Source organism: Formica exsecta, unplaced genomic scaffold (genome assembly GCF_003651465.1).
Source record: "Formica exsecta isolate Colony F162 unplaced genomic scaffold, ASM365146v1 scaffold161, whole genome shotgun sequence".
NCBI classification, from domain to species: domain Eukaryota; kingdom Metazoa; phylum Arthropoda; class Insecta; order Hymenoptera; family Formicidae; genus Formica; species Formica exsecta.
In genome coordinates, this window is record NW_021848930.1 from 63,150 (window position 1) to 81,803 (window position 18,654).

At 38.0% G+C, this 18,654-nt stretch overlaps 2 protein-coding genes across 2 annotated transcripts; both read left to right on the forward strand.

Annotated features, from left to right (window-relative positions):
• The first annotated feature begins 5,114 nt into the window (after nt 1-5,114).
• Nucleotides 5,115-7,471, forward strand: LOC115233195. The gene is made up of 2 exons (XM_029803496.1): nt 5,115-6,110; nt 6,356-7,471. The coding sequence occupies exon 2, from the start codon at nt 6,533-6,535 to the stop codon at nt 7,469-7,471; it is 939 nt and encodes a 312-aa protein (XP_029659356.1). The 5' UTR covers nt 5,115-6,110; nt 6,356-6,532.
• A 1,278-nt stretch (nt 7,472-8,749) lies between these two features.
• LOC115233196 lies at nt 8,750-13,331 on the forward strand. Its single transcript, XM_029803497.1, has 3 exons — nt 8,750-8,891; nt 8,943-9,807; nt 10,183-13,331. The coding sequence occupies exons 1-3, from the start codon at nt 8,750-8,752 to the stop codon at nt 10,697-10,699; spliced, it is 1,524 nt and encodes a 507-aa protein (XP_029659357.1). The 3' UTR covers nt 10,700-13,331.
• Nucleotides 13,332-18,654: the final 5,323 nt, after the last annotated feature.

An 18,654-nucleotide genomic window follows, 5' to 3' on the forward strand; every position in this document is an offset into this window, starting at 1 on the left:
CCCCCCGAGATAGAGCCTGGAGTACTGGGCGTAGCAGGAGCAGGCGACTGGTAGGATGGCAACATTTCCCAGGCGCCCGTCCAACCGCAGAGGATGGTCACCATGGGGTTCTAGCCGGTAAGAATCCGGCATAACCCTCGGCTCCCCCCGGAGCCGGGGATATCTATGAAGATTTCCCCATGTTAAAAGAAAAAAAGTATATACGTAGATATTGTTAAGTATTATTGCATCATATAAATAATTTCCATTTGTTATAAGTATTCACTATAACGAAAAGTAGAACCATTTTCCTTCCATCTTATGGCATGAATGTTTATTCACCAATTGCAGAAAAAATGTCAATGTATTATCGCCTCTCGAGGGCCCTTGAAATACGAGGAGAAGGATATCATGGGCAAACTGACGAAGCGAGATTACAAAACCACTCCGAAATTTACGGATATTTCATGGAACTCCGATGTGTCATAGTATTAATAGTAACAATGTTCTCCAGTACTTCACATGAATTATCTGAAAACTCCAAGAGTAAGGCAAATATACATTCGATAAAAAATAAAATACTTGAAATCAATTTACCATCACAAGAGATGTTTTCATTAATGAAATTTAATGAGGAGCTGATGGAAGATAAGAAAGAAAGGGAAAACGAAAAAAACGAAAAGGGAATGGAAATAATGGAGATAGAGCACATGGAGGAAGGGGAAGATACAATGGGATTAAAAGAAGTTTCATATAATCCATCGATAAAATGATCGGAAAAAAGGGCGATAGAAGAAACATATGTCCAAAAAGAGCAAATACTGAAAGGATAATCTATAGCTGCTAATCTATAGCTGCAACAATGGCTGCAAAGCCTGTCACAATGATTCAATCGAACTATTATTATCATATTATTAATATTTTTCCCGCTTTCGAAGAAGCTAAAAAGAGAAATAGTACATACAAATGTGTACCAACCGTTTGCGGCCTCAGCGGTCAATTGGCCAAAACTTTAGAAAATAAAGACTGCAATGGCCTTATAAAATGTGTCTGCATGATAAATGCACACCTGATTTATCAAATCTTAATTGATGAGGTAATAAAATGGTATAAAAAGATAAAACATGAATTATATTGTAACGACAAGGTCGTCACTCATACTGTAAATATTGTAAATATGTTAAATATGTTTAAAATATCAAAAGAAAAGAACAATGAATACCATGTTTTAAAAGCGTATGGCCTTCGGTGTTCCCTGAATTAAAAGACATTTTAAAGCGGAAATTGGAGGCCAAATTGGAAATAACATTATCCAATAAGAAACAAAATAAAAAAAGTTGGAAGTAAGGTTTTACTTCAAAAATTACTTCCATAATAAAATGGAAGAATTATTTCTGTTGTGCCTCTAACCGCTAAGGAAGAGGTCTTTTGGGATTTATACGCCCAAAGGATTAGGATCCACTCTCGAAATAAGACACTCCTGAACGTTAGGTATAAATTGATATATTTCACAGATTCTTGTATACTATCACTTATTCGCGATTATAATAGTCGGGCGCGATACGTACGGTACTTCGATACTATTGGTATATGCGAGCGAGTAGCGAGCGTCGATGCATCTCGCGTTTATTATATATCTTAATCAATTAGGTCGTTGATTAGGGAGGAGTGTGGTGTCCCTGACCGGAGCATGTCTCGTGCTCCGCTCGTCAGATGTCTCGTCAACTGCTTACTCAGCTTCCGAGAACTTGACCGTGACTTCCTTCTCTTTAGTCACGTATCTTTACTTTATTACTTTAATAATCTTTTATTACTTTTATTCTTTCTTAATTACTTTTCCTTGAGGTTTTTCCCTGATTCTAATGCTTTGCTTTAGTCAGCTCTTTCTCAATCTTTTCTGTTCTACTTTACTTGTTTTATCTTTTAATATTAAGAAATCGGTCGGGTTACGACATTTCATTATGAATTCAATAATAATTTGTGGCAGATTATTATTTATGAAGCAGAAAATACTGATAACCAAAAAATTGCGAAGATCTTAAAAGACCTAGAAGACCAAAATAAAAAAAAGCAGAGTTTTTCTAGAAAGTAATAAAGAATCAGAAGAATGCCAGCAAGATTTTCCGCACTCAATAAGACATATGCCTATTAAAAATATCAACAATATATTAAAATGTTCACCAATACCATTGTTACGTCCGGTGGACTCCACGATTCTTTTCTTTCACGTAATATTAAACGCCTACGCTCTGGAACTCTTTGCACTTAGCATAAACAATAAACTAAAAGAATATCTAGCAGGCGAGACTAATATTTCAGAATCTAAACCATGCGTGATAAATATTCGAACAAAGGTCCCCTAGAAGACCAAGAATTTTAAACAGCAACTAAAAGATACTCGAACCATGAGAAGGCTCGAAATCTAAACAGTGCGCATTTAACTGATACGGAAAGAATCACTGTATTGATGATGAGGGTATGGCGACAAAATAAGGTCTTATCGAGAAGTAGCGGATTTATTCAATGCCACATATCCTGACCGTGAACCAATTTCAAAGTCATGGATCTGTTGTTCTGACGAAGCAACATTTGAAATAAACGGTTCTGTAAATCGACAACTTTAATAATCCCCAATAATAAATTTATCTTCCTGCAATCACTTGAACATTCCTAGTATCAATATTAGACAAATTTAGATTTTGCTTAGAACCTATATTGCTGTTGTCACTCGGACGGGGTCCAACCTTTAAAACCCGGTTGCTGTGGGTTTATTGCTCCGGTGACACTCTACCCTTTCTCCCGAATTTCCATCGTTATCGAGCATCTAAGTATGCCCTTGATCGACACTTTCCCATACCTCCCAGTAAACGCTAGATATTGGGTGATGAAATATTCCATCCGTATTCCAACAGTTCAGTATATACCGAAATAATAGAGAAATGTTCACAGAACGTTCAAATAATCGTGAAATATTCAGAATATTCTATGAACACTACTTGTATGAGCAATAAGGAATATTCAGTGTACATTTTGATATATGTATGGAACATACACAAAATATTCCATAGAATATTAATGGAACCCTCTTGGATCAATCTTATCGGACATTAATGAAAACCGACGTACGCACGCATCTCATTACCTGCGCGCGCAGCGACTACGTCTGTGATTGGTATATATGCTCAGTGCATGCTTTGAGGACACCACGTAAAAACCTATGTTTATGCAAATTAACATTAAGAAATCGGATTCTTAGTAAGACTCGTACTATGTAAACGATTTGACGACCACAAGAATGTTATAATATACCTTTTTACGAAATTTATAAAATGATCAAATTTTGAACTTACGTATTTTTATTTAAATAAGTATTATATATTTAGCTTCAATATTGAGAAACGTCTAGGCGATACACGAAATTTAAACAGCGTCCTCTTAGGAAATTATTAACAGACCATATATATATAGAGAATATTTTATTCAATGCTAAGCGTTATAAGAGTCTTAGACTGTGCACGGAGATGCAAGTCCGCCGTCGATCGATAATCTTATCCGCCCGCCCGATAAGATAACTGAGGAATGCAGGCAGTCGTCATCCCGAAGACCAAGGAAGATGATGAAACGCGAAGTCGCTCAACGGATGAGGCAACGCTATGGCTATCCTTCTCTTGCATCAGGGAACCCCCGAGTAACGTCAAGCTCCATACCAACGGGCTCCCACTTGCCGTAGTCCCGCCCACGGTCATCCCACCGGCACCGAAGACCGAAGCTAAAGCCATAGACATAGTATATCTAAACCGAGCGTTTGCCTTTATTTAAGGAGTAGGGGCCGATGCCCACGTAGAAAAGGACATACTCTGTTTCGTGCCCCTTTCTTGCATCAGGGAACCCCCGAGTGACGTCGAGCTCCCTACCAACGGGCTCCCACTTGCCGTAGTCCCGCCCACGGCCATCCCACCGGCACCGAAGACCGAAGCTAAAGCCTAGGGCCCTATCCCACCAAGCAGAGGAAGACGCTCCCACTGCAGCATCTCCCCACCGACACCTGAAGACCGGAGGAGCTCAGTGAGAACCGAACATCCGACATTACTTTTTCAAACGTCGAACAGTTGACACATCTTACTTTTGAAGCTCTGAATCCGTATACTACTCTGACAGTCAATCTCATAAGACATAAAGTAATCCGGCGCCCGCGTCGTCAAACTCTCGCATAGTCTTTAAGACTTTAATAAAGATTCTTACATTGTATCACAAGTATACCAGGCGTTAGTCTAACGTCCTGTAATAATAAACATTCAATTATTCAATAACTAGTGTTACTTATTTTAATGCATAGTACCAACTACTACTACCATTACCATAAGCGCATACGTATTATTCCCGGAGAATCATAATCGAGGAGGATCCAGCATATTAATCTTTCTTTAAACATATATAACCATTTAATGGTAAGTGAAAATATTATTCCTACATAATTACTGACAGGTTATTAGTCTTATGGTCCCCGGTAGACCCGGTGAATTGCAGGGTGACCGAAAAAGAATAAAATATTACATCTATAAAAGAGAATAAATACTGAGAATAATTAACACACTATATTCCTACCTCAATACAGATCTTAGATCTTTTTACTATTATTATTATTATTATGTTCACGCTCTCTTAAGTCACTTGAAGATAGTAATTCGTTTCCAGAATACTTATCTTTTCTTCTTTCTTTTTTTTTTATTAACTTCGAACACTGGGACGTGACATAAATTTTTGGTGGCAGCGGTAGGATTGCATAAGCCTACCTGTCAATTAATTGTGTTTAACCATTTTCTTTCAGAAATTGTGTTGTGCGCGATTCTTAATTTAGAATTTGAGCTCCAATTTGAAATCATTTCCGTTCTTTTAATAAATTTTTGAATTACGCGAGTGAATACATTTATTTAAATTATTCGAGATATTCAATTATTTTGAGTGTGCGTGCTTGCCTTTTGGCGTGAGGCGAATCTCAAGCGACGGTTTCGAGCGGATAAACCGCTCATTGTTGCTGAAGATTTTGTGCATTCGATAGACGTGATGAGGGCTGTGAGAGGCGACCCCGCTCGCCCTTGCTGCTTGTTCTCTCTTCTTAGTGAGGCGACTTTGATCGTACGTATTAAAATTAAGTTCTATATTATTACATATTATTCATATTATTGCTATATCAGATAAACTGAGCCGTACAAATATTCTAAAATCATCAGTAATTCCATTGTACATGCAAAATAAAACGTCACCTCCGATCTTGACGAAACTTGGGCGCCAAGCGTTTCAAGCAAAGATACGATTTCGGCCGCCATTTTGTTTTTTCATATACGTGAGATTTTTGAGTTGAAACTACTCTAGATAATTTTTAAACATCAAAAATAAGGTCCACACAAAATTTTAGACAAATCGCAGAGATCGAAAAATCCGCCATTTTGTTTTTAACGGTTTGTCCTAGAGTGACGGAAGTGAACTCTTTCGACGCAGGGAGAGTGATAAAGCATTACTGCTAAAATTCAGCTTGATTAGAATAGGCATATTCATTTAAAAGGAAAAATAAAAATAAAAAATTTCGCTATTTTGTTTTTAATGCCTCATCGGAGAGGATCGAGACTGATTTTGTTTAACTCGGCTAAGAGAGGAGAATACATGATATAACTCCCGTTAGCCTAAACCTATAATTTAAATAAATAATAATTCTAATTTTTCTTATTCCTAGATATAGAATCTTGAGATTTTACATACGTATAATAGGGACCATAGTATACGTCCCCATCAAGTTTTGAATAATATTAAATAATAATTAATAAATAATTACAGTTGTACTAAGTACGACCTACCATATCACTATCTTATTTTATGACACCACGAGTGCCTAGAGATTCTGAATTTCCAGTTATTATACCATCAGACCCACCCGCGGAACAAATATTTTATTGCCAGAAAGGCATCGGATACATTCACTGTACGGAAAAAACCGTCATCTGTAGAAATTGTTACCAAACTTTACCGTGCATGGAAAAAATATCTTGGCTTAAGATTTCTAAGCACACCCTTACCATAGAAGGAATCATTGTTGGAATAAATTGTGAACAGTGCGAAGCACAACTAACTACAATTTAAAGATAGATTAAGCTTAAAGGGTATCACTAAAAAGCCAATTAAGGCGTTAGGGTCAGCCACTTTCGAGATTATGGGAAAAAGGACGAAATTCTATGTTGTCAGAGACGACCTCGGCATACCTGCCGATGGCATAATAGGTGCCGAATTTTTCAATCAAAATAATGCTATTGTTGCGTCCCTGCGGGTCGTCTAAGGCGGTTATTCATGAATCTGCTGTATTCGTCGCACAACTAACTACAATCAGATTGGGTTTCAACTGTGTCGAGTGCACAGAGAAGTACGATTTATATTTAATCAACCCAGAATTAGTCCAGGCTCGATATAACCAAAACCAAACGATAACCATTACGTGCACATCGACATATACGCGGTAGACGTATACGAATAGAAAAAAAGCAAAGCAGCAAATTCGGTAACCATGGCTTACTCCACGAAATCCCACAATTCCGCGAGCTTAGATTCAGAAAGCAAAAAGAAACAAAAATATATAGAAGACCGCGAAAAATTATCGCAACCTAAAACATCTCAGAAAGAACGCGATGTGACAGCCAAACGCGCCAGCGAGTCCATCGATGCAAATTCTTTATTTCACGTTTTGTCACAAATCCAATCAGAATTGTCGCGGTTACGTAGATTACCGGAACAAGTGAACAACTTAGAACAAAGAATGAACGAAGCTTCTCGCGCCGCGTCCGCATACGATGAATGCGCCGACCTGCCGGAACAGGAAGAACCCCCCGTAATCATGCCAACCCTAAAATTAAAAGACGTAGTTGCAAACATTCCCCCGTTTAACGGATATCGAATTTCTATTTTTCAATTCGCCCGAGCATGTGAACGTGCTCGTGATCTATTACCATCAGTGCAGGAATCGCAGCTGGTACAATTCATTATAAATAAAATTGAAGGAGATGCATATCAAGTAATAGAAGGTAACGTGTACACACGCGTTGTAGATTTATTGGACAAATTAAAAAACATTTTCGCCCCTAACAAATCCGTAGCACAATACCGCGGACAATTGGCCAACGCGTATAAGTTGCCAAATGAAACCATCCTAAGATATGCAGGCAGAATCAAAGATTTGAAATTCGCCATATTAGATGGACATCGACGTCAGGGTACGAATAACCCACGCGGATTTAATAATGAAGTCGAGGGAGAAGTCCTCGAGGCATTCATCAATGGACTACCATCAAACGTAATCACACGCATGGAGTACCGAAATATAACTACCTTAGATCAGGCCATCGAATGGGCCGTTAAGATTTCAAAAAATTTAGAAGTTGAGAAACAGCGCGAACGCCAAAATACCCCGCGAATCTTTCCTACGATGCGCAGACATAGACAATATTAAACCTCCTAAATTGGAACACCACTTTCGAGATTATGGGAAAAAGGACGAAATTCTATGTTGTCAGAGACGACCTCGGCATACCTGCCGATGGCATAATAGGTGCCGAATTTTTAAATCAAAATAATGCTATTATCGACTATAATCAAGGTTGCTTGGCATTTGGAGACATTCAGGTACCTTCCTTTAAAAAGGAAAGAGTACTAGTACCGTCACGAACCGTCGTAACGGTATCCTTTAATATTACGAACCCAGAAAGAAAAGAGGGTTACGTTCCTCAAAATGAGCCAATAAAAGGGTTGCTTCTTGGCAAAGCCTTAGTCAAAAATTCCCGAGGGAAGGAGCACATGAAAGCTTATAATTTGATTGAGCGCGATTACACGGTGGAAGTCTACCCTTTGCCGCTCTTCGAATATTCAATACCAGATGACTCCGAGGAGCATCTAGGTCCGCTAAACAATTGGCCAACGCGTATAAGTTGCCAAATGAAACCATCCTAAGATATGCAGGCAGAATCAAAGATTTGAAATTCGCCATATTAGATGGACATCGACGTCAGGGTACGAATAACCCACGCGGATTTAATAATGAAGTCGAGGGAGAAGTCCTCGAGGCATTCATCAATGGACTACCATCAAACGTAATCACACGCATGGAGTACCGAAATATAACTACCTTAGATCAGGCCATCGAATGGGCCGTTAAGATTTCAAAAAATTTAGAAGTTGAGAAACAGCGCGAACGCCAAAATACTCCGCGAATCTTTCCTACGATGCGCAGACATAGACAATATTAAACCTCCTAAATTGGAACAACTGAAATCTATTCTAAAAAACACAAATAACACTTCCGCACCGCGACCTTGGATCAGACTCCTAGTACCGGGTCAACCAGGACCAAATTCCCCTGGTATTTGTAACTACTGCAAGGCCCCGGGGCATAGAGTAGCCGAGTGTCGAAAACTAGCCTACAGAAACGCTATGCAGGCGTCGGGAAACGCGGAGGGCCGCCCGACGCTAAGCGCGACCAGGGAACCGGCCCAGGCGACCGCGCACCCCATCACAGTGCAGACCGAGCCGACCACCGCAGAAACTTGAAAGATTTTAATAACAAAGAAGAAGGCTCGAGTTTTTCAAAGATTTTGCTAGAAAATTCTAATGACCCGGCGCTGGTCGCCCAACTAACTAAATCAATATTAGACGATTCGAATGCCACTATCGGAGTTGCAAATTTAGGCCCGATAGGCTCAAACGCCAAAATACTCCGCGAATTTTTCCCACAATGCGTTCAGACGTAAATAATATTAAACCTCCTGAGATAGAACGGCCAAGATCCATTTTGAAAAATCCGAACCCGAATAACACTCCTGCGCCGCGACCATGGATTAGACCCTTGATACCGGGCCAGCCAGGACCGAATTCAAGCAAGCTCCCAGGACATAGAGTAGCCGAGTGCCGAAAATTAGCATAAAAAGATAAAACTTTCATATGGACGTCGTTACAGGAAACAGCATTTAGCAAACTGACACATGAACTATTAAAAGAACCCGTTTTACAATATCCAAACTTTAAAGAAGCATTCCTACTGACTACAGACGCCAGTGGATATGCTATAGGAGGCGTACTGAGTCAAGGGCAGGTACGGAAAGACTTACCCATCTCATATATTTCCAGAACTTTGAACGAGGCAGAAGGAAGATATTCAACTATAGAAAAGGAGTGCCTAGCCGTCGTCTACTGCGTGACCTACTTCAGGCATTATCTATACGGCAGGAAGTTTACAATCCTTACAGATCATAAGCCGTTAGTCTGGCTGCATTCGATCAAGGATTCCAGCTCCAGGTTATGGAAATGGAGGTTAAAACTTTCAGAATACGAATATAAAATACAATACAAAACAGGAAAAACTAACGTAGTAGCAGACGCACTTTCTAGAAACCCACCTATTCCTGGCGCTTCCATACTCTCCTTGACAAAATCTGATGACGATTCGAATGAATCCCTTTTCTCATATCGGACAGCTACGCAACACTCTAGACCTTCCATTACCTTTTCTTCTAATGATGATAATCGCACATTAAACCTTGACCACCAACGGCAAATAATGATCGACGACTTAAATGAGAACGCTTTACTAACTCCACCGGCAACCACAAGAGTCCCATCCCAATTTTACTTCCCCAACACCGAAAGCCTAAACGAAAATCTAGATGAACAAGCGCAGGAACTTGATCAAAGCGATCCAGAAACATCAGAAGAAAACACGGGAAACGAAAGTGAGGATAACGTATCCGCCTCTCCACAACCCCGCTCTTCAGGCGAAGAAAATGACTTTAAAATCTCCTTGACAAAATCTGATGACGATTCGAATGAATCCCTTTTCTCATATCGGACAGCTACGCAACACTCTAGACCTTCCATTACCTTTTCTTCTAATGATGATAATCGCACATTAAACCTTGACCACCAACGGCAAATAATGATCGACGACTTAAATGAGAACGCTTTACTAACTCCACCGGCAACCACAAGAGTCCCATCCCAATTTTACTTCCCCAACACTGAAAGCCTAAACGAAAATCTAGATGAACAAGCGCAGGAACTTGATCAAAGCGATCCAGAAACATCAGAAGAAAACACGGGAAACGAAAGTGAGGATAACGTATCCGCCTCTCCACAACCCCGCTCTTCAGGCGAAGAAAATGACTTTAAAATCAATGAAACGCGAGACTCACTGCTCTCCCGAAAAGACAACCATATCATCTTCACCACACTCGGGGGACATCCCTACGATAAAGGCGCAAAAGATTATTCAGCCGAAAATAAACTCCCTACGTATAAAGACTTAACTTTCACAAGAGTAAGAATAACCAACCTCAATAGCGGTAAATATTTAATAAACATCCCCATTAAACAAAATGAAACAATACAGATAGAACGAAACGATATTATAGAAGGGTTAAGATCACTAAGAGATGCCATAACCGAATTAAATTTAAGAACCATTAGTATAGCGCAAAACGATCTGTACGATATGATTCCATGGATTTTTGTGTATAAGAATCTAAAAAGATTTCTTTCAGACTTACCAATAATTATAACAGTCTGCAAGTCATTAATAAGATGCCCCGGTATAACAGAAAGAACAAACATTATCTATGAGAAGCATGCCACAAAAATCGGAGGACACAAAGGCGTGAATAAAACCTATCACCGAATTAGGCAAAACTAAAATTGTGCAAAGGCACCCATTACGTAGATCCGGGTTGAAGGAAAGCGAGAAAAAGACAAACTTTTGCCAACGCGGCCCGGACCCCTGGATCTGGTAATACTAATTACAAATATTTCATTTTGTTTGCTTTAGTACAAACGTTCACACACTCACGTTTACACATCCTGTAATATAAAACAACACGAACAAACATATTATCTGCGACTTTATATTTTATTATATTATATTTCTTTTAAGGGCTACCGAACGCTATTATTCTTGTCAACTATTGCAACAGCACTCTCTGGCACTCAAGCCATTATCGCATACGATTGCAGAGGGGCCTACCTAAATGTAACCACCGTATCATTACGATCCGGCGAATGCGATCTAGATGTCGAAACACCTATAACAACTAGCACGTACATACAGTTATTACAATTGTCGAACTACGCACAAACCCACATCGTCCAGTGCAAAATAGAAATTTTGAGAGCAATATACCATTGTGGAATGCATTCCCACATTTCGGCTGTCCACAATGGATACGCTAAATACTTGCAAGAAACTTCTCGCGCTAGATGCATTCAGATGCATAAAGAAGGCCTTTTAAAAATAGGAACCGCGGAGATAATAGACGGTCTTAAGTCGAATTGCAGATAGTATCTTATTACAGAAGCGTTACGCTCGCGGGGAAGGTAAATGTAGATGGCACATGTAAAGGTATTCAATATTAGGACTTTTATGGGACGTGGGATGACGTAATAGTCCAAGCAACCGTCAAAATTTCGCTTAGAGATTCATACGTACCAGTCAGGCTAAACGCAGGGAAGATAATGCTAAAGTCAGGTACAGTCTGTGATTTAGCAGAAGAGTCTTGCGTAGACTCGGACGATGGATACACGTTCTGGGAAGGGATATCAAACACCGCTTGCGGGTTCGAGTCATATGACGTTTTGTACGAGGGCACATCCACCAAATTCATAGGCCTCCTGAACTCTCAAAACACAACCATCTTTACACTAGAATCACAGGACACAACATTCGCGCTAACACTTACACGCAGACATATTATCTATGGGTATACACTAAGATCCAGAATTACAGTAATCAATCTGGACTTGTTCACATACGCAAACTCGAAGTTCGTGTATGTTGAGAAGTATATGAGAAGCTAGATTACTTCTCTATACAGAGACATTATTACGCAAAAATGCGAATTGGAAAAACAGGTGATACAAAATACGTTATCTCTGGCTGCAATACAACCTGACGAATTCGCCTACCGAATGATGAAATCGCCAAGATATATGGTGGTGACATCAGGAGAGGGGATTCATATTATTAAATGTGTGCCTATAGAAGTTACCTTATGTAAAACAAACACTTGTCACACAGAACTACCCGTAACATTTAGAAACACATCTTTATTCATGACCCCTAAATCACATATCGTGATAAGACACGTTAAGAGATTGCAATCCGCTATTCCCAATCCTGTATAATATAGAAGGAACATGGCTTCAATTCAATCCGACTCCATCCATGGTAAATCCTCTCCATGAAATAAAGTCCCTCACAAAACTATCATAGAAGTATTTAACGCCTAAATCACTGGCTACTAGCGGTATTTATTCTCAACAAGATTTAGACGATTTAAGGGATCACATAATGTTCCCCACGAAGAAAAGCGCTGTCCTACATACCATCGCCCGAGGCTTCACGAGGCAAGCCATACAATCCGATACTGTCTCCCTACAAAATTTACTGGACGAAAATTCGTTAAATAAAATTTATAATAATATCTTAGCAAAAATATGGAACGGTTTCACGACCTTCGGCGCAGCTACTGCTGGTATCTTTGGCATATTCATTATCATAAGAATTGTAAAAATTATTTTTGACGCTTTAATACACGGATATGCGTTACATGCGGCATACGGTTGCAGTTTACATTTACTCGGAGCCATATGGAGCTCCTTCACACACTTATTGTTATATTTAGCTAATAGATCACAACCACAACCTCAACCAGATGTAATTCCACAAAACCCACCAGAACAAACCAATGTAAAAATCGCACCTAACGCACCAGCCGACGACACATACCCAATACCGATCGTTTATACATTCCATGACATGCGTGCCAGATTGGACAAATTTCTCCATAAAATTTTCCATAAAAGATCAATTGCCCGAAGAACATCTAAGTATAGATGAATATACTAGATATTTAGATTCGTAACTAACCAGCTTAAAATCATAACGAGATGTTCAATTAATCTTTTCGGATAATGAAATCTTTATGTACTGACGAAGAAGTTCAAGCCATAGTAAACCGAGAGCGCGAACAAATCCTGACATTAATCATTAGACTCATTTGTGATTTTTTAGACGGTAATTTAGATATAGATCAACTAATTGCCCTCCTAGAAAATATAGAAGATCCTTGAATTCTATATACCTATTTGCGCATGCGTACGTTTCTAACCATAACACATCTAGTAAAGCCCTAGCGAGGACTAATTCCGGTGCCTTACGTCATTCTCCTAAATCCACTAGTTTAGTCCTAGCTCTCGGCGCATCCCAAGGATATAGCCGGTGGAAGCAGGTTGCCCTATAAAATTAAAAAGCTATCCTTTTCTTACTAACTAAGATATAGTATATAATTATATACGTAATTATATAATAAAACATATACGATATAATATATTATATATAAGATAAATATTTATATTTATTTCAGAGAATATCTGTTTTACACACACATCTGTTTTATAATATTATACTATTAATATAATTTAATATATTTTTGCAGCAAGTACTTGGAGATACAATAATCGTCTCACAGCCAACTGTCTCAAGAATAGTTTGATAGTTTTCATAATCTTGACCAAGATGATCTTAAGTATTGTCTTGAGCTTGGACTATGAATACCGCCCTTAGACTGCCACAGTAGAGAGTATTGTTTTTAATCCGAGCGCTTAAGGCTAATAACGCGATAATAAACGTAGTGTTTTATATTTATAAAATCTGTGTCCGATCTTCATACCTTTCACAGCAAAATCCATCCACGCCTATCCTGACAATGGATTTCCGGCGATTTACAGGCAAATAACCTGTCGATCCGCCGTTCACTTCTTTCAGCTCAGAAGTGGGATACAGATTTTCGTGTGAACCACGGTATTCGATTCTATCAGCCTTCGTGGAAAAGACATTGTGATTTTCTTTCGTGTGAAAATCGCGTTTTTCTGTTATAAACGCATCACCCTTTGTTTATGGGTATTGCGTCATATAGCGAACGACTTTCTCCAATTGTGGACCTTTTGGTGAACTTATACGTGTAGACACACTGTTTTTAAAATTCTCGGTGATCATGTCTAGGGTTTACGATACTCCAAGGTATGAGGACCAGATTTAAATAAGGTGTGGCTACATCTGGAGATCGCGGGGTTACATTTGGACACGAGAAATCTGCTTAACAGATTTGGAAATTTAAGAGTATTAAATAAAACATTGGATCTTGTAAAGCACGAGTTATAAGAGTTGGATTTGATAGATGCAGACGAAATTAATTGTAAAACACCGGATCATATTGATGATACAGATCTATTTGCTCAGTATTATGTTGGAGACGCAGTTACCAGGGGAGGAGGAATCAACTTGTCAAAAACTGTGGCTTCTGGCGGGGCTCTGGAGAAAATTTTATCATCGACAGGATCTAAGCCAGTGTGGTGTGATTATGATGCTTCCATACGAATCACACATGGTTATCTCAAAGAGAAATATCGGGGTAATCTTTCGGACAAGGATCGTAAAATCATTAACCATTCGTCCATAGTGGCAAAAGATATGTGTGTTTTACGGCTTGCAGCATGCCGTATGGGCTCTACAGTAACTGATGTCATCAAAGGCCACATTACAACACCAGCAGAAGCAGGAGGATCCTGGGGGATAGCCTGGAACCGAGGAATGGTGAGGTCGAAAAGTTTTACACCTGAGGTGATACGGTCCCACGACCAGTTTGACTTTTCATCAATGGATCAGGTCCACCAAGTATCAAAAATGTGGGAAAGATTCTACAGGTATGCGGCTAACTATCGTCTCACAGGCAATGGAGCATGTGTTAGAGAGGTCAACTGTAACATCATTGATTCTCTCAAAGGTTGGATCATTACAGCACTTGAGAGTACTAACTTTACAGATAAGTTAGCAAGAAAGTACTTGTGCGTGCCGAGAGTATCGCTGCTTCGCAGGAGTGCGAAGGTTCTGCTTCTATATATATCGTTTCTCGCGAACGGCAGTAACCGTTGTTGTACATCTACGTCAGTTCGGTTTTTGAGTGGCAAGTCAGTGACGATTTTTACGCATTTGCGGCACTATCGCCATAAAGTCAGTGCTGTTCTGCGCATTTTATAAGGGTGCGCGTAAAATAAATTTTCTCATCTACCCGGCATCGAAAGGTCACGTGGTTTCGAGTGCCGTTAAGTAAACAGTGGGTCTGTTCTTTATAGCTGAACTGGCTGCACTATTTCAGAGTTTATCTTTTTCTCTCTCCATTGGAAGGAGAAAGATAAGCTCTGAACTAGTGCAGCCAGTTCAGCTATAAAGAACAGACTTAAAGTTCGTGGCGCGAAAGTTAGTCCGCCATATTGACTTTGTTCGTGGCGCTGGACTCGTTCGCGGCAGTGGCGCGCAAGACATTCCGCCCAGATTGAACTAAATCGTGGCGCGAAAATTTTCTTAAGTGCGCGAGTGCGTTGTATCGTTTCACATTCATCTCTCAAGATGTTGCCACAAGAACGTCTCGTTTCGTTAACTCTGGAAGAGTTGCAAGAGGAATGTCGTGTCTATGGAATTTCTAATATTCCTGACGACCTAGTGGCTTGCAGAAAAGTTCTCTTGCATCATTTAAAGGAATTCGGCCCGCTGGACGGAATTCAGCGTTCTCTGCCTCAAGAAGCTGTATAATTTAAAATTATGTTACAGAATTGTTATGTTGCGTTCTATCATCTTTGGGACGGTTCTAACTTAGAGTAGTAAAGAACGTCTTGACAGCAGAGACAGAAGCTCTTTTTTACACTACATTGTGAAAGGAAAAAGATAAACTCTGAATTAATGCAACCAGTTCAGTTATAAAGAACAGACCTTTTTGTTTCGGGAATGTACTTATTGCAGTGCGCATCTTTAAAACCTTTTATAATATAGGTATAAATTATAGAAAATAAATTGTCATAACATATATCAGCAAAATGAAAAGTCCGGGGCTATTCCAAAATAAGAAATGTATCAGAATGCAATTTTAAATGTGCGTATGTCTATAATCTATAAAAACATATATTTTGCACTAATTTTGTTATTTTTTATTTTTATTAATTTTTGTATAATAAATTGAAGCATTATAAAGAGCAAAATTTTAATCACAATAAAAAATTAGTATTACGGATACAAAACGATTTTCAGATCATGGAATGTGATAAAAAAAACAACAGGCTATATTCGGATAGGCATATTCGTCGTCTAGTCAAAAAAAGAACTACTTTCGATTTGAACAGAATTTGTGGTGAATAATTAACGGTCTCGGAAAGAGAACTTTGTAAGAAAGTTTGCAATAGTAACGAAGAACAAGTAGATGTTGCACAGATTTCAGGAATAACAATTTGTGTCCGTGAAAAATTTCCTTCCGCTTGTAGTTCGAATCAATTACTTATTCCGTCAATAGACGGTTGCGTCGATGATGTAAATACTATATGTGATGAATGTTTGTGTATTTCACCAAGCAGTAATGAATCTTTGAGCGAAGATGAACAATCTGATATTGAGAAATTACATAGCGATAGATTCGTGACAAACATTATCACATGGGTAAAAGAATGTAAACCTCCAGGAAAGTCAGTCAATTCACTTCTGCAAATTTTAAGAAAATATACAAATGCGGCTTTTCCGAAAGATCGTAGGACTCTTCTTAAAACTCCTACATATACAGAAGTAAATCTTATTGACAAAGGCCAATATTTGAATTACGGATTAGAAAAAGCAATTATACGTCTGTTAATGAATTGCGCGCAAACAGATTATTCAGAAAATAGAAACATTAATCTTTTGATAAACATTGATGGGGCTATATTGGGAAAATGTACAGAAAAAAGTATGTGACCAATTTTGTGCTCTGATACTGTTTCGAAAAATGTAACTATAGTCGGTATATTTTACGGAGAAGGAAAACCTGGCAATTGTAATGCATTTCTCGATAAGTTTGTACACGAAGCAATTGACTTAATTAATAATGGTATTCTTTTTAATAATTATCGTTACAATGTTAGATTGAAAACACTAATATGTGATGCACCTGCTAAAGCATATGTCTTGCAAGTAAAAAATCATACCGGGTTTAATAGCTGCACAAAATGCGTTATCGAAGGCGAATTTATCGACAATAGAGTGACTTTTCGAAAAGGTGCAAATAAAATCTTAAGAACAAATGAACTGTTTAGAAATTACGCCTATAATTTGATTACCAATTGGGTGAAACTATTCTTACACAAATTCCACATTTTGATTTTGTTAGAAATGTTCCACTCGATTACATGCATTTGGTATGTTTAGAAATAATGAGAAAATTATTACTTTTGTGGCTAATGGACCACTTATTGCCAGGCTCACCGCGAATGATGTAAACAAGATATCTGATGCATTAATCGAATTAAGGAAAATTATACCATGTGATTTCAATAGAAAACCAAGAACGCTAAAATATATGAAATTGTGGAAAGCAACAGAATTACGCCTTTTTCTTTTATATTTAGGACCGGTAGTTTTGAAAAATATATTACAAAAAAAATTGTATGACACTTTTTATTTTTACATATTGCAATCACAATTTTAGCAAATCCTACTTTTTCTTCCGACCCTTCAAATATCACGTACGCAGAAGATCTGCTCCGGCATTTTGTCGAACAATTTGAGATGCTTTATGGAGTGTAATACATTAGCCACAATGTGCATAATTTATTGCATCTTGCAGCAGATGTTAGGCAACATGGACCACTACATAATTTTAGTGCTTTCCGTTTTGAAAATTACATTGGTATATTAATGAAATATGTTAGGAAAGGTGAAAAACCTTTGCAACAAATAACATGGCGGATTCCTTTAGATGTACATTTCAACATCTTGTATGTAAAACAATATAAAATTATGCGTACTAGCAATTTTTTCATTAATTGTGATGATAACAAAAATAGATGCTGTTTATTGAAAGATGGAACAATTATTGAATCAATTAATTTTATTAAACATCGAAATATATCATACATTGTTGGGAGACAGTTACTTTCTTGTGATATTCTATATTCAGTTCCGACTAATTCTTCAGATATTGGAGTCGTAATAGTCGAAAGAAAGCATGAAATTAGATCGTGGCCATGTTGTAATGTAAAACTTAAAATTATGAAAATACCATATAATGTTAATAAATTTATCGTTTTCCCTATTCTTCATACTAATATTTAAAAAAGAATGTGTTGCACACAGAGATATGTAACAAAAAATGTAGTGAAAGTACAAATTTATCTATCTTTGCGTCGCTAAAGATGGCTCAAAGTAGAGCCGAAACGTACGATTTTTTAGTTGTATCAATCATTAATCAATTAATTATTATTAACTCACGCACAATTAATCGCATTAGACTATCAGAGCCTATTTTTCTTTGTAATTCGTTAATTTTAATATTAAGAGTCTTTATTTAATCATTTATTGGAAAAATTTAGTGAAAATTAAATCTTACACTTATCACATGTTAAAAATATTTGTATTATATATTGTATTATACTATTTAAAATTATATGTTCAATTTTATAATAAAAATACCACATATTTATGATTGCTTCGTGACTCTTTGTGACATTGCTTGAATATTTCAATCATATATATGGAACATTTCATGTGGCACATAAAACACTCTCCACTTACGCTAG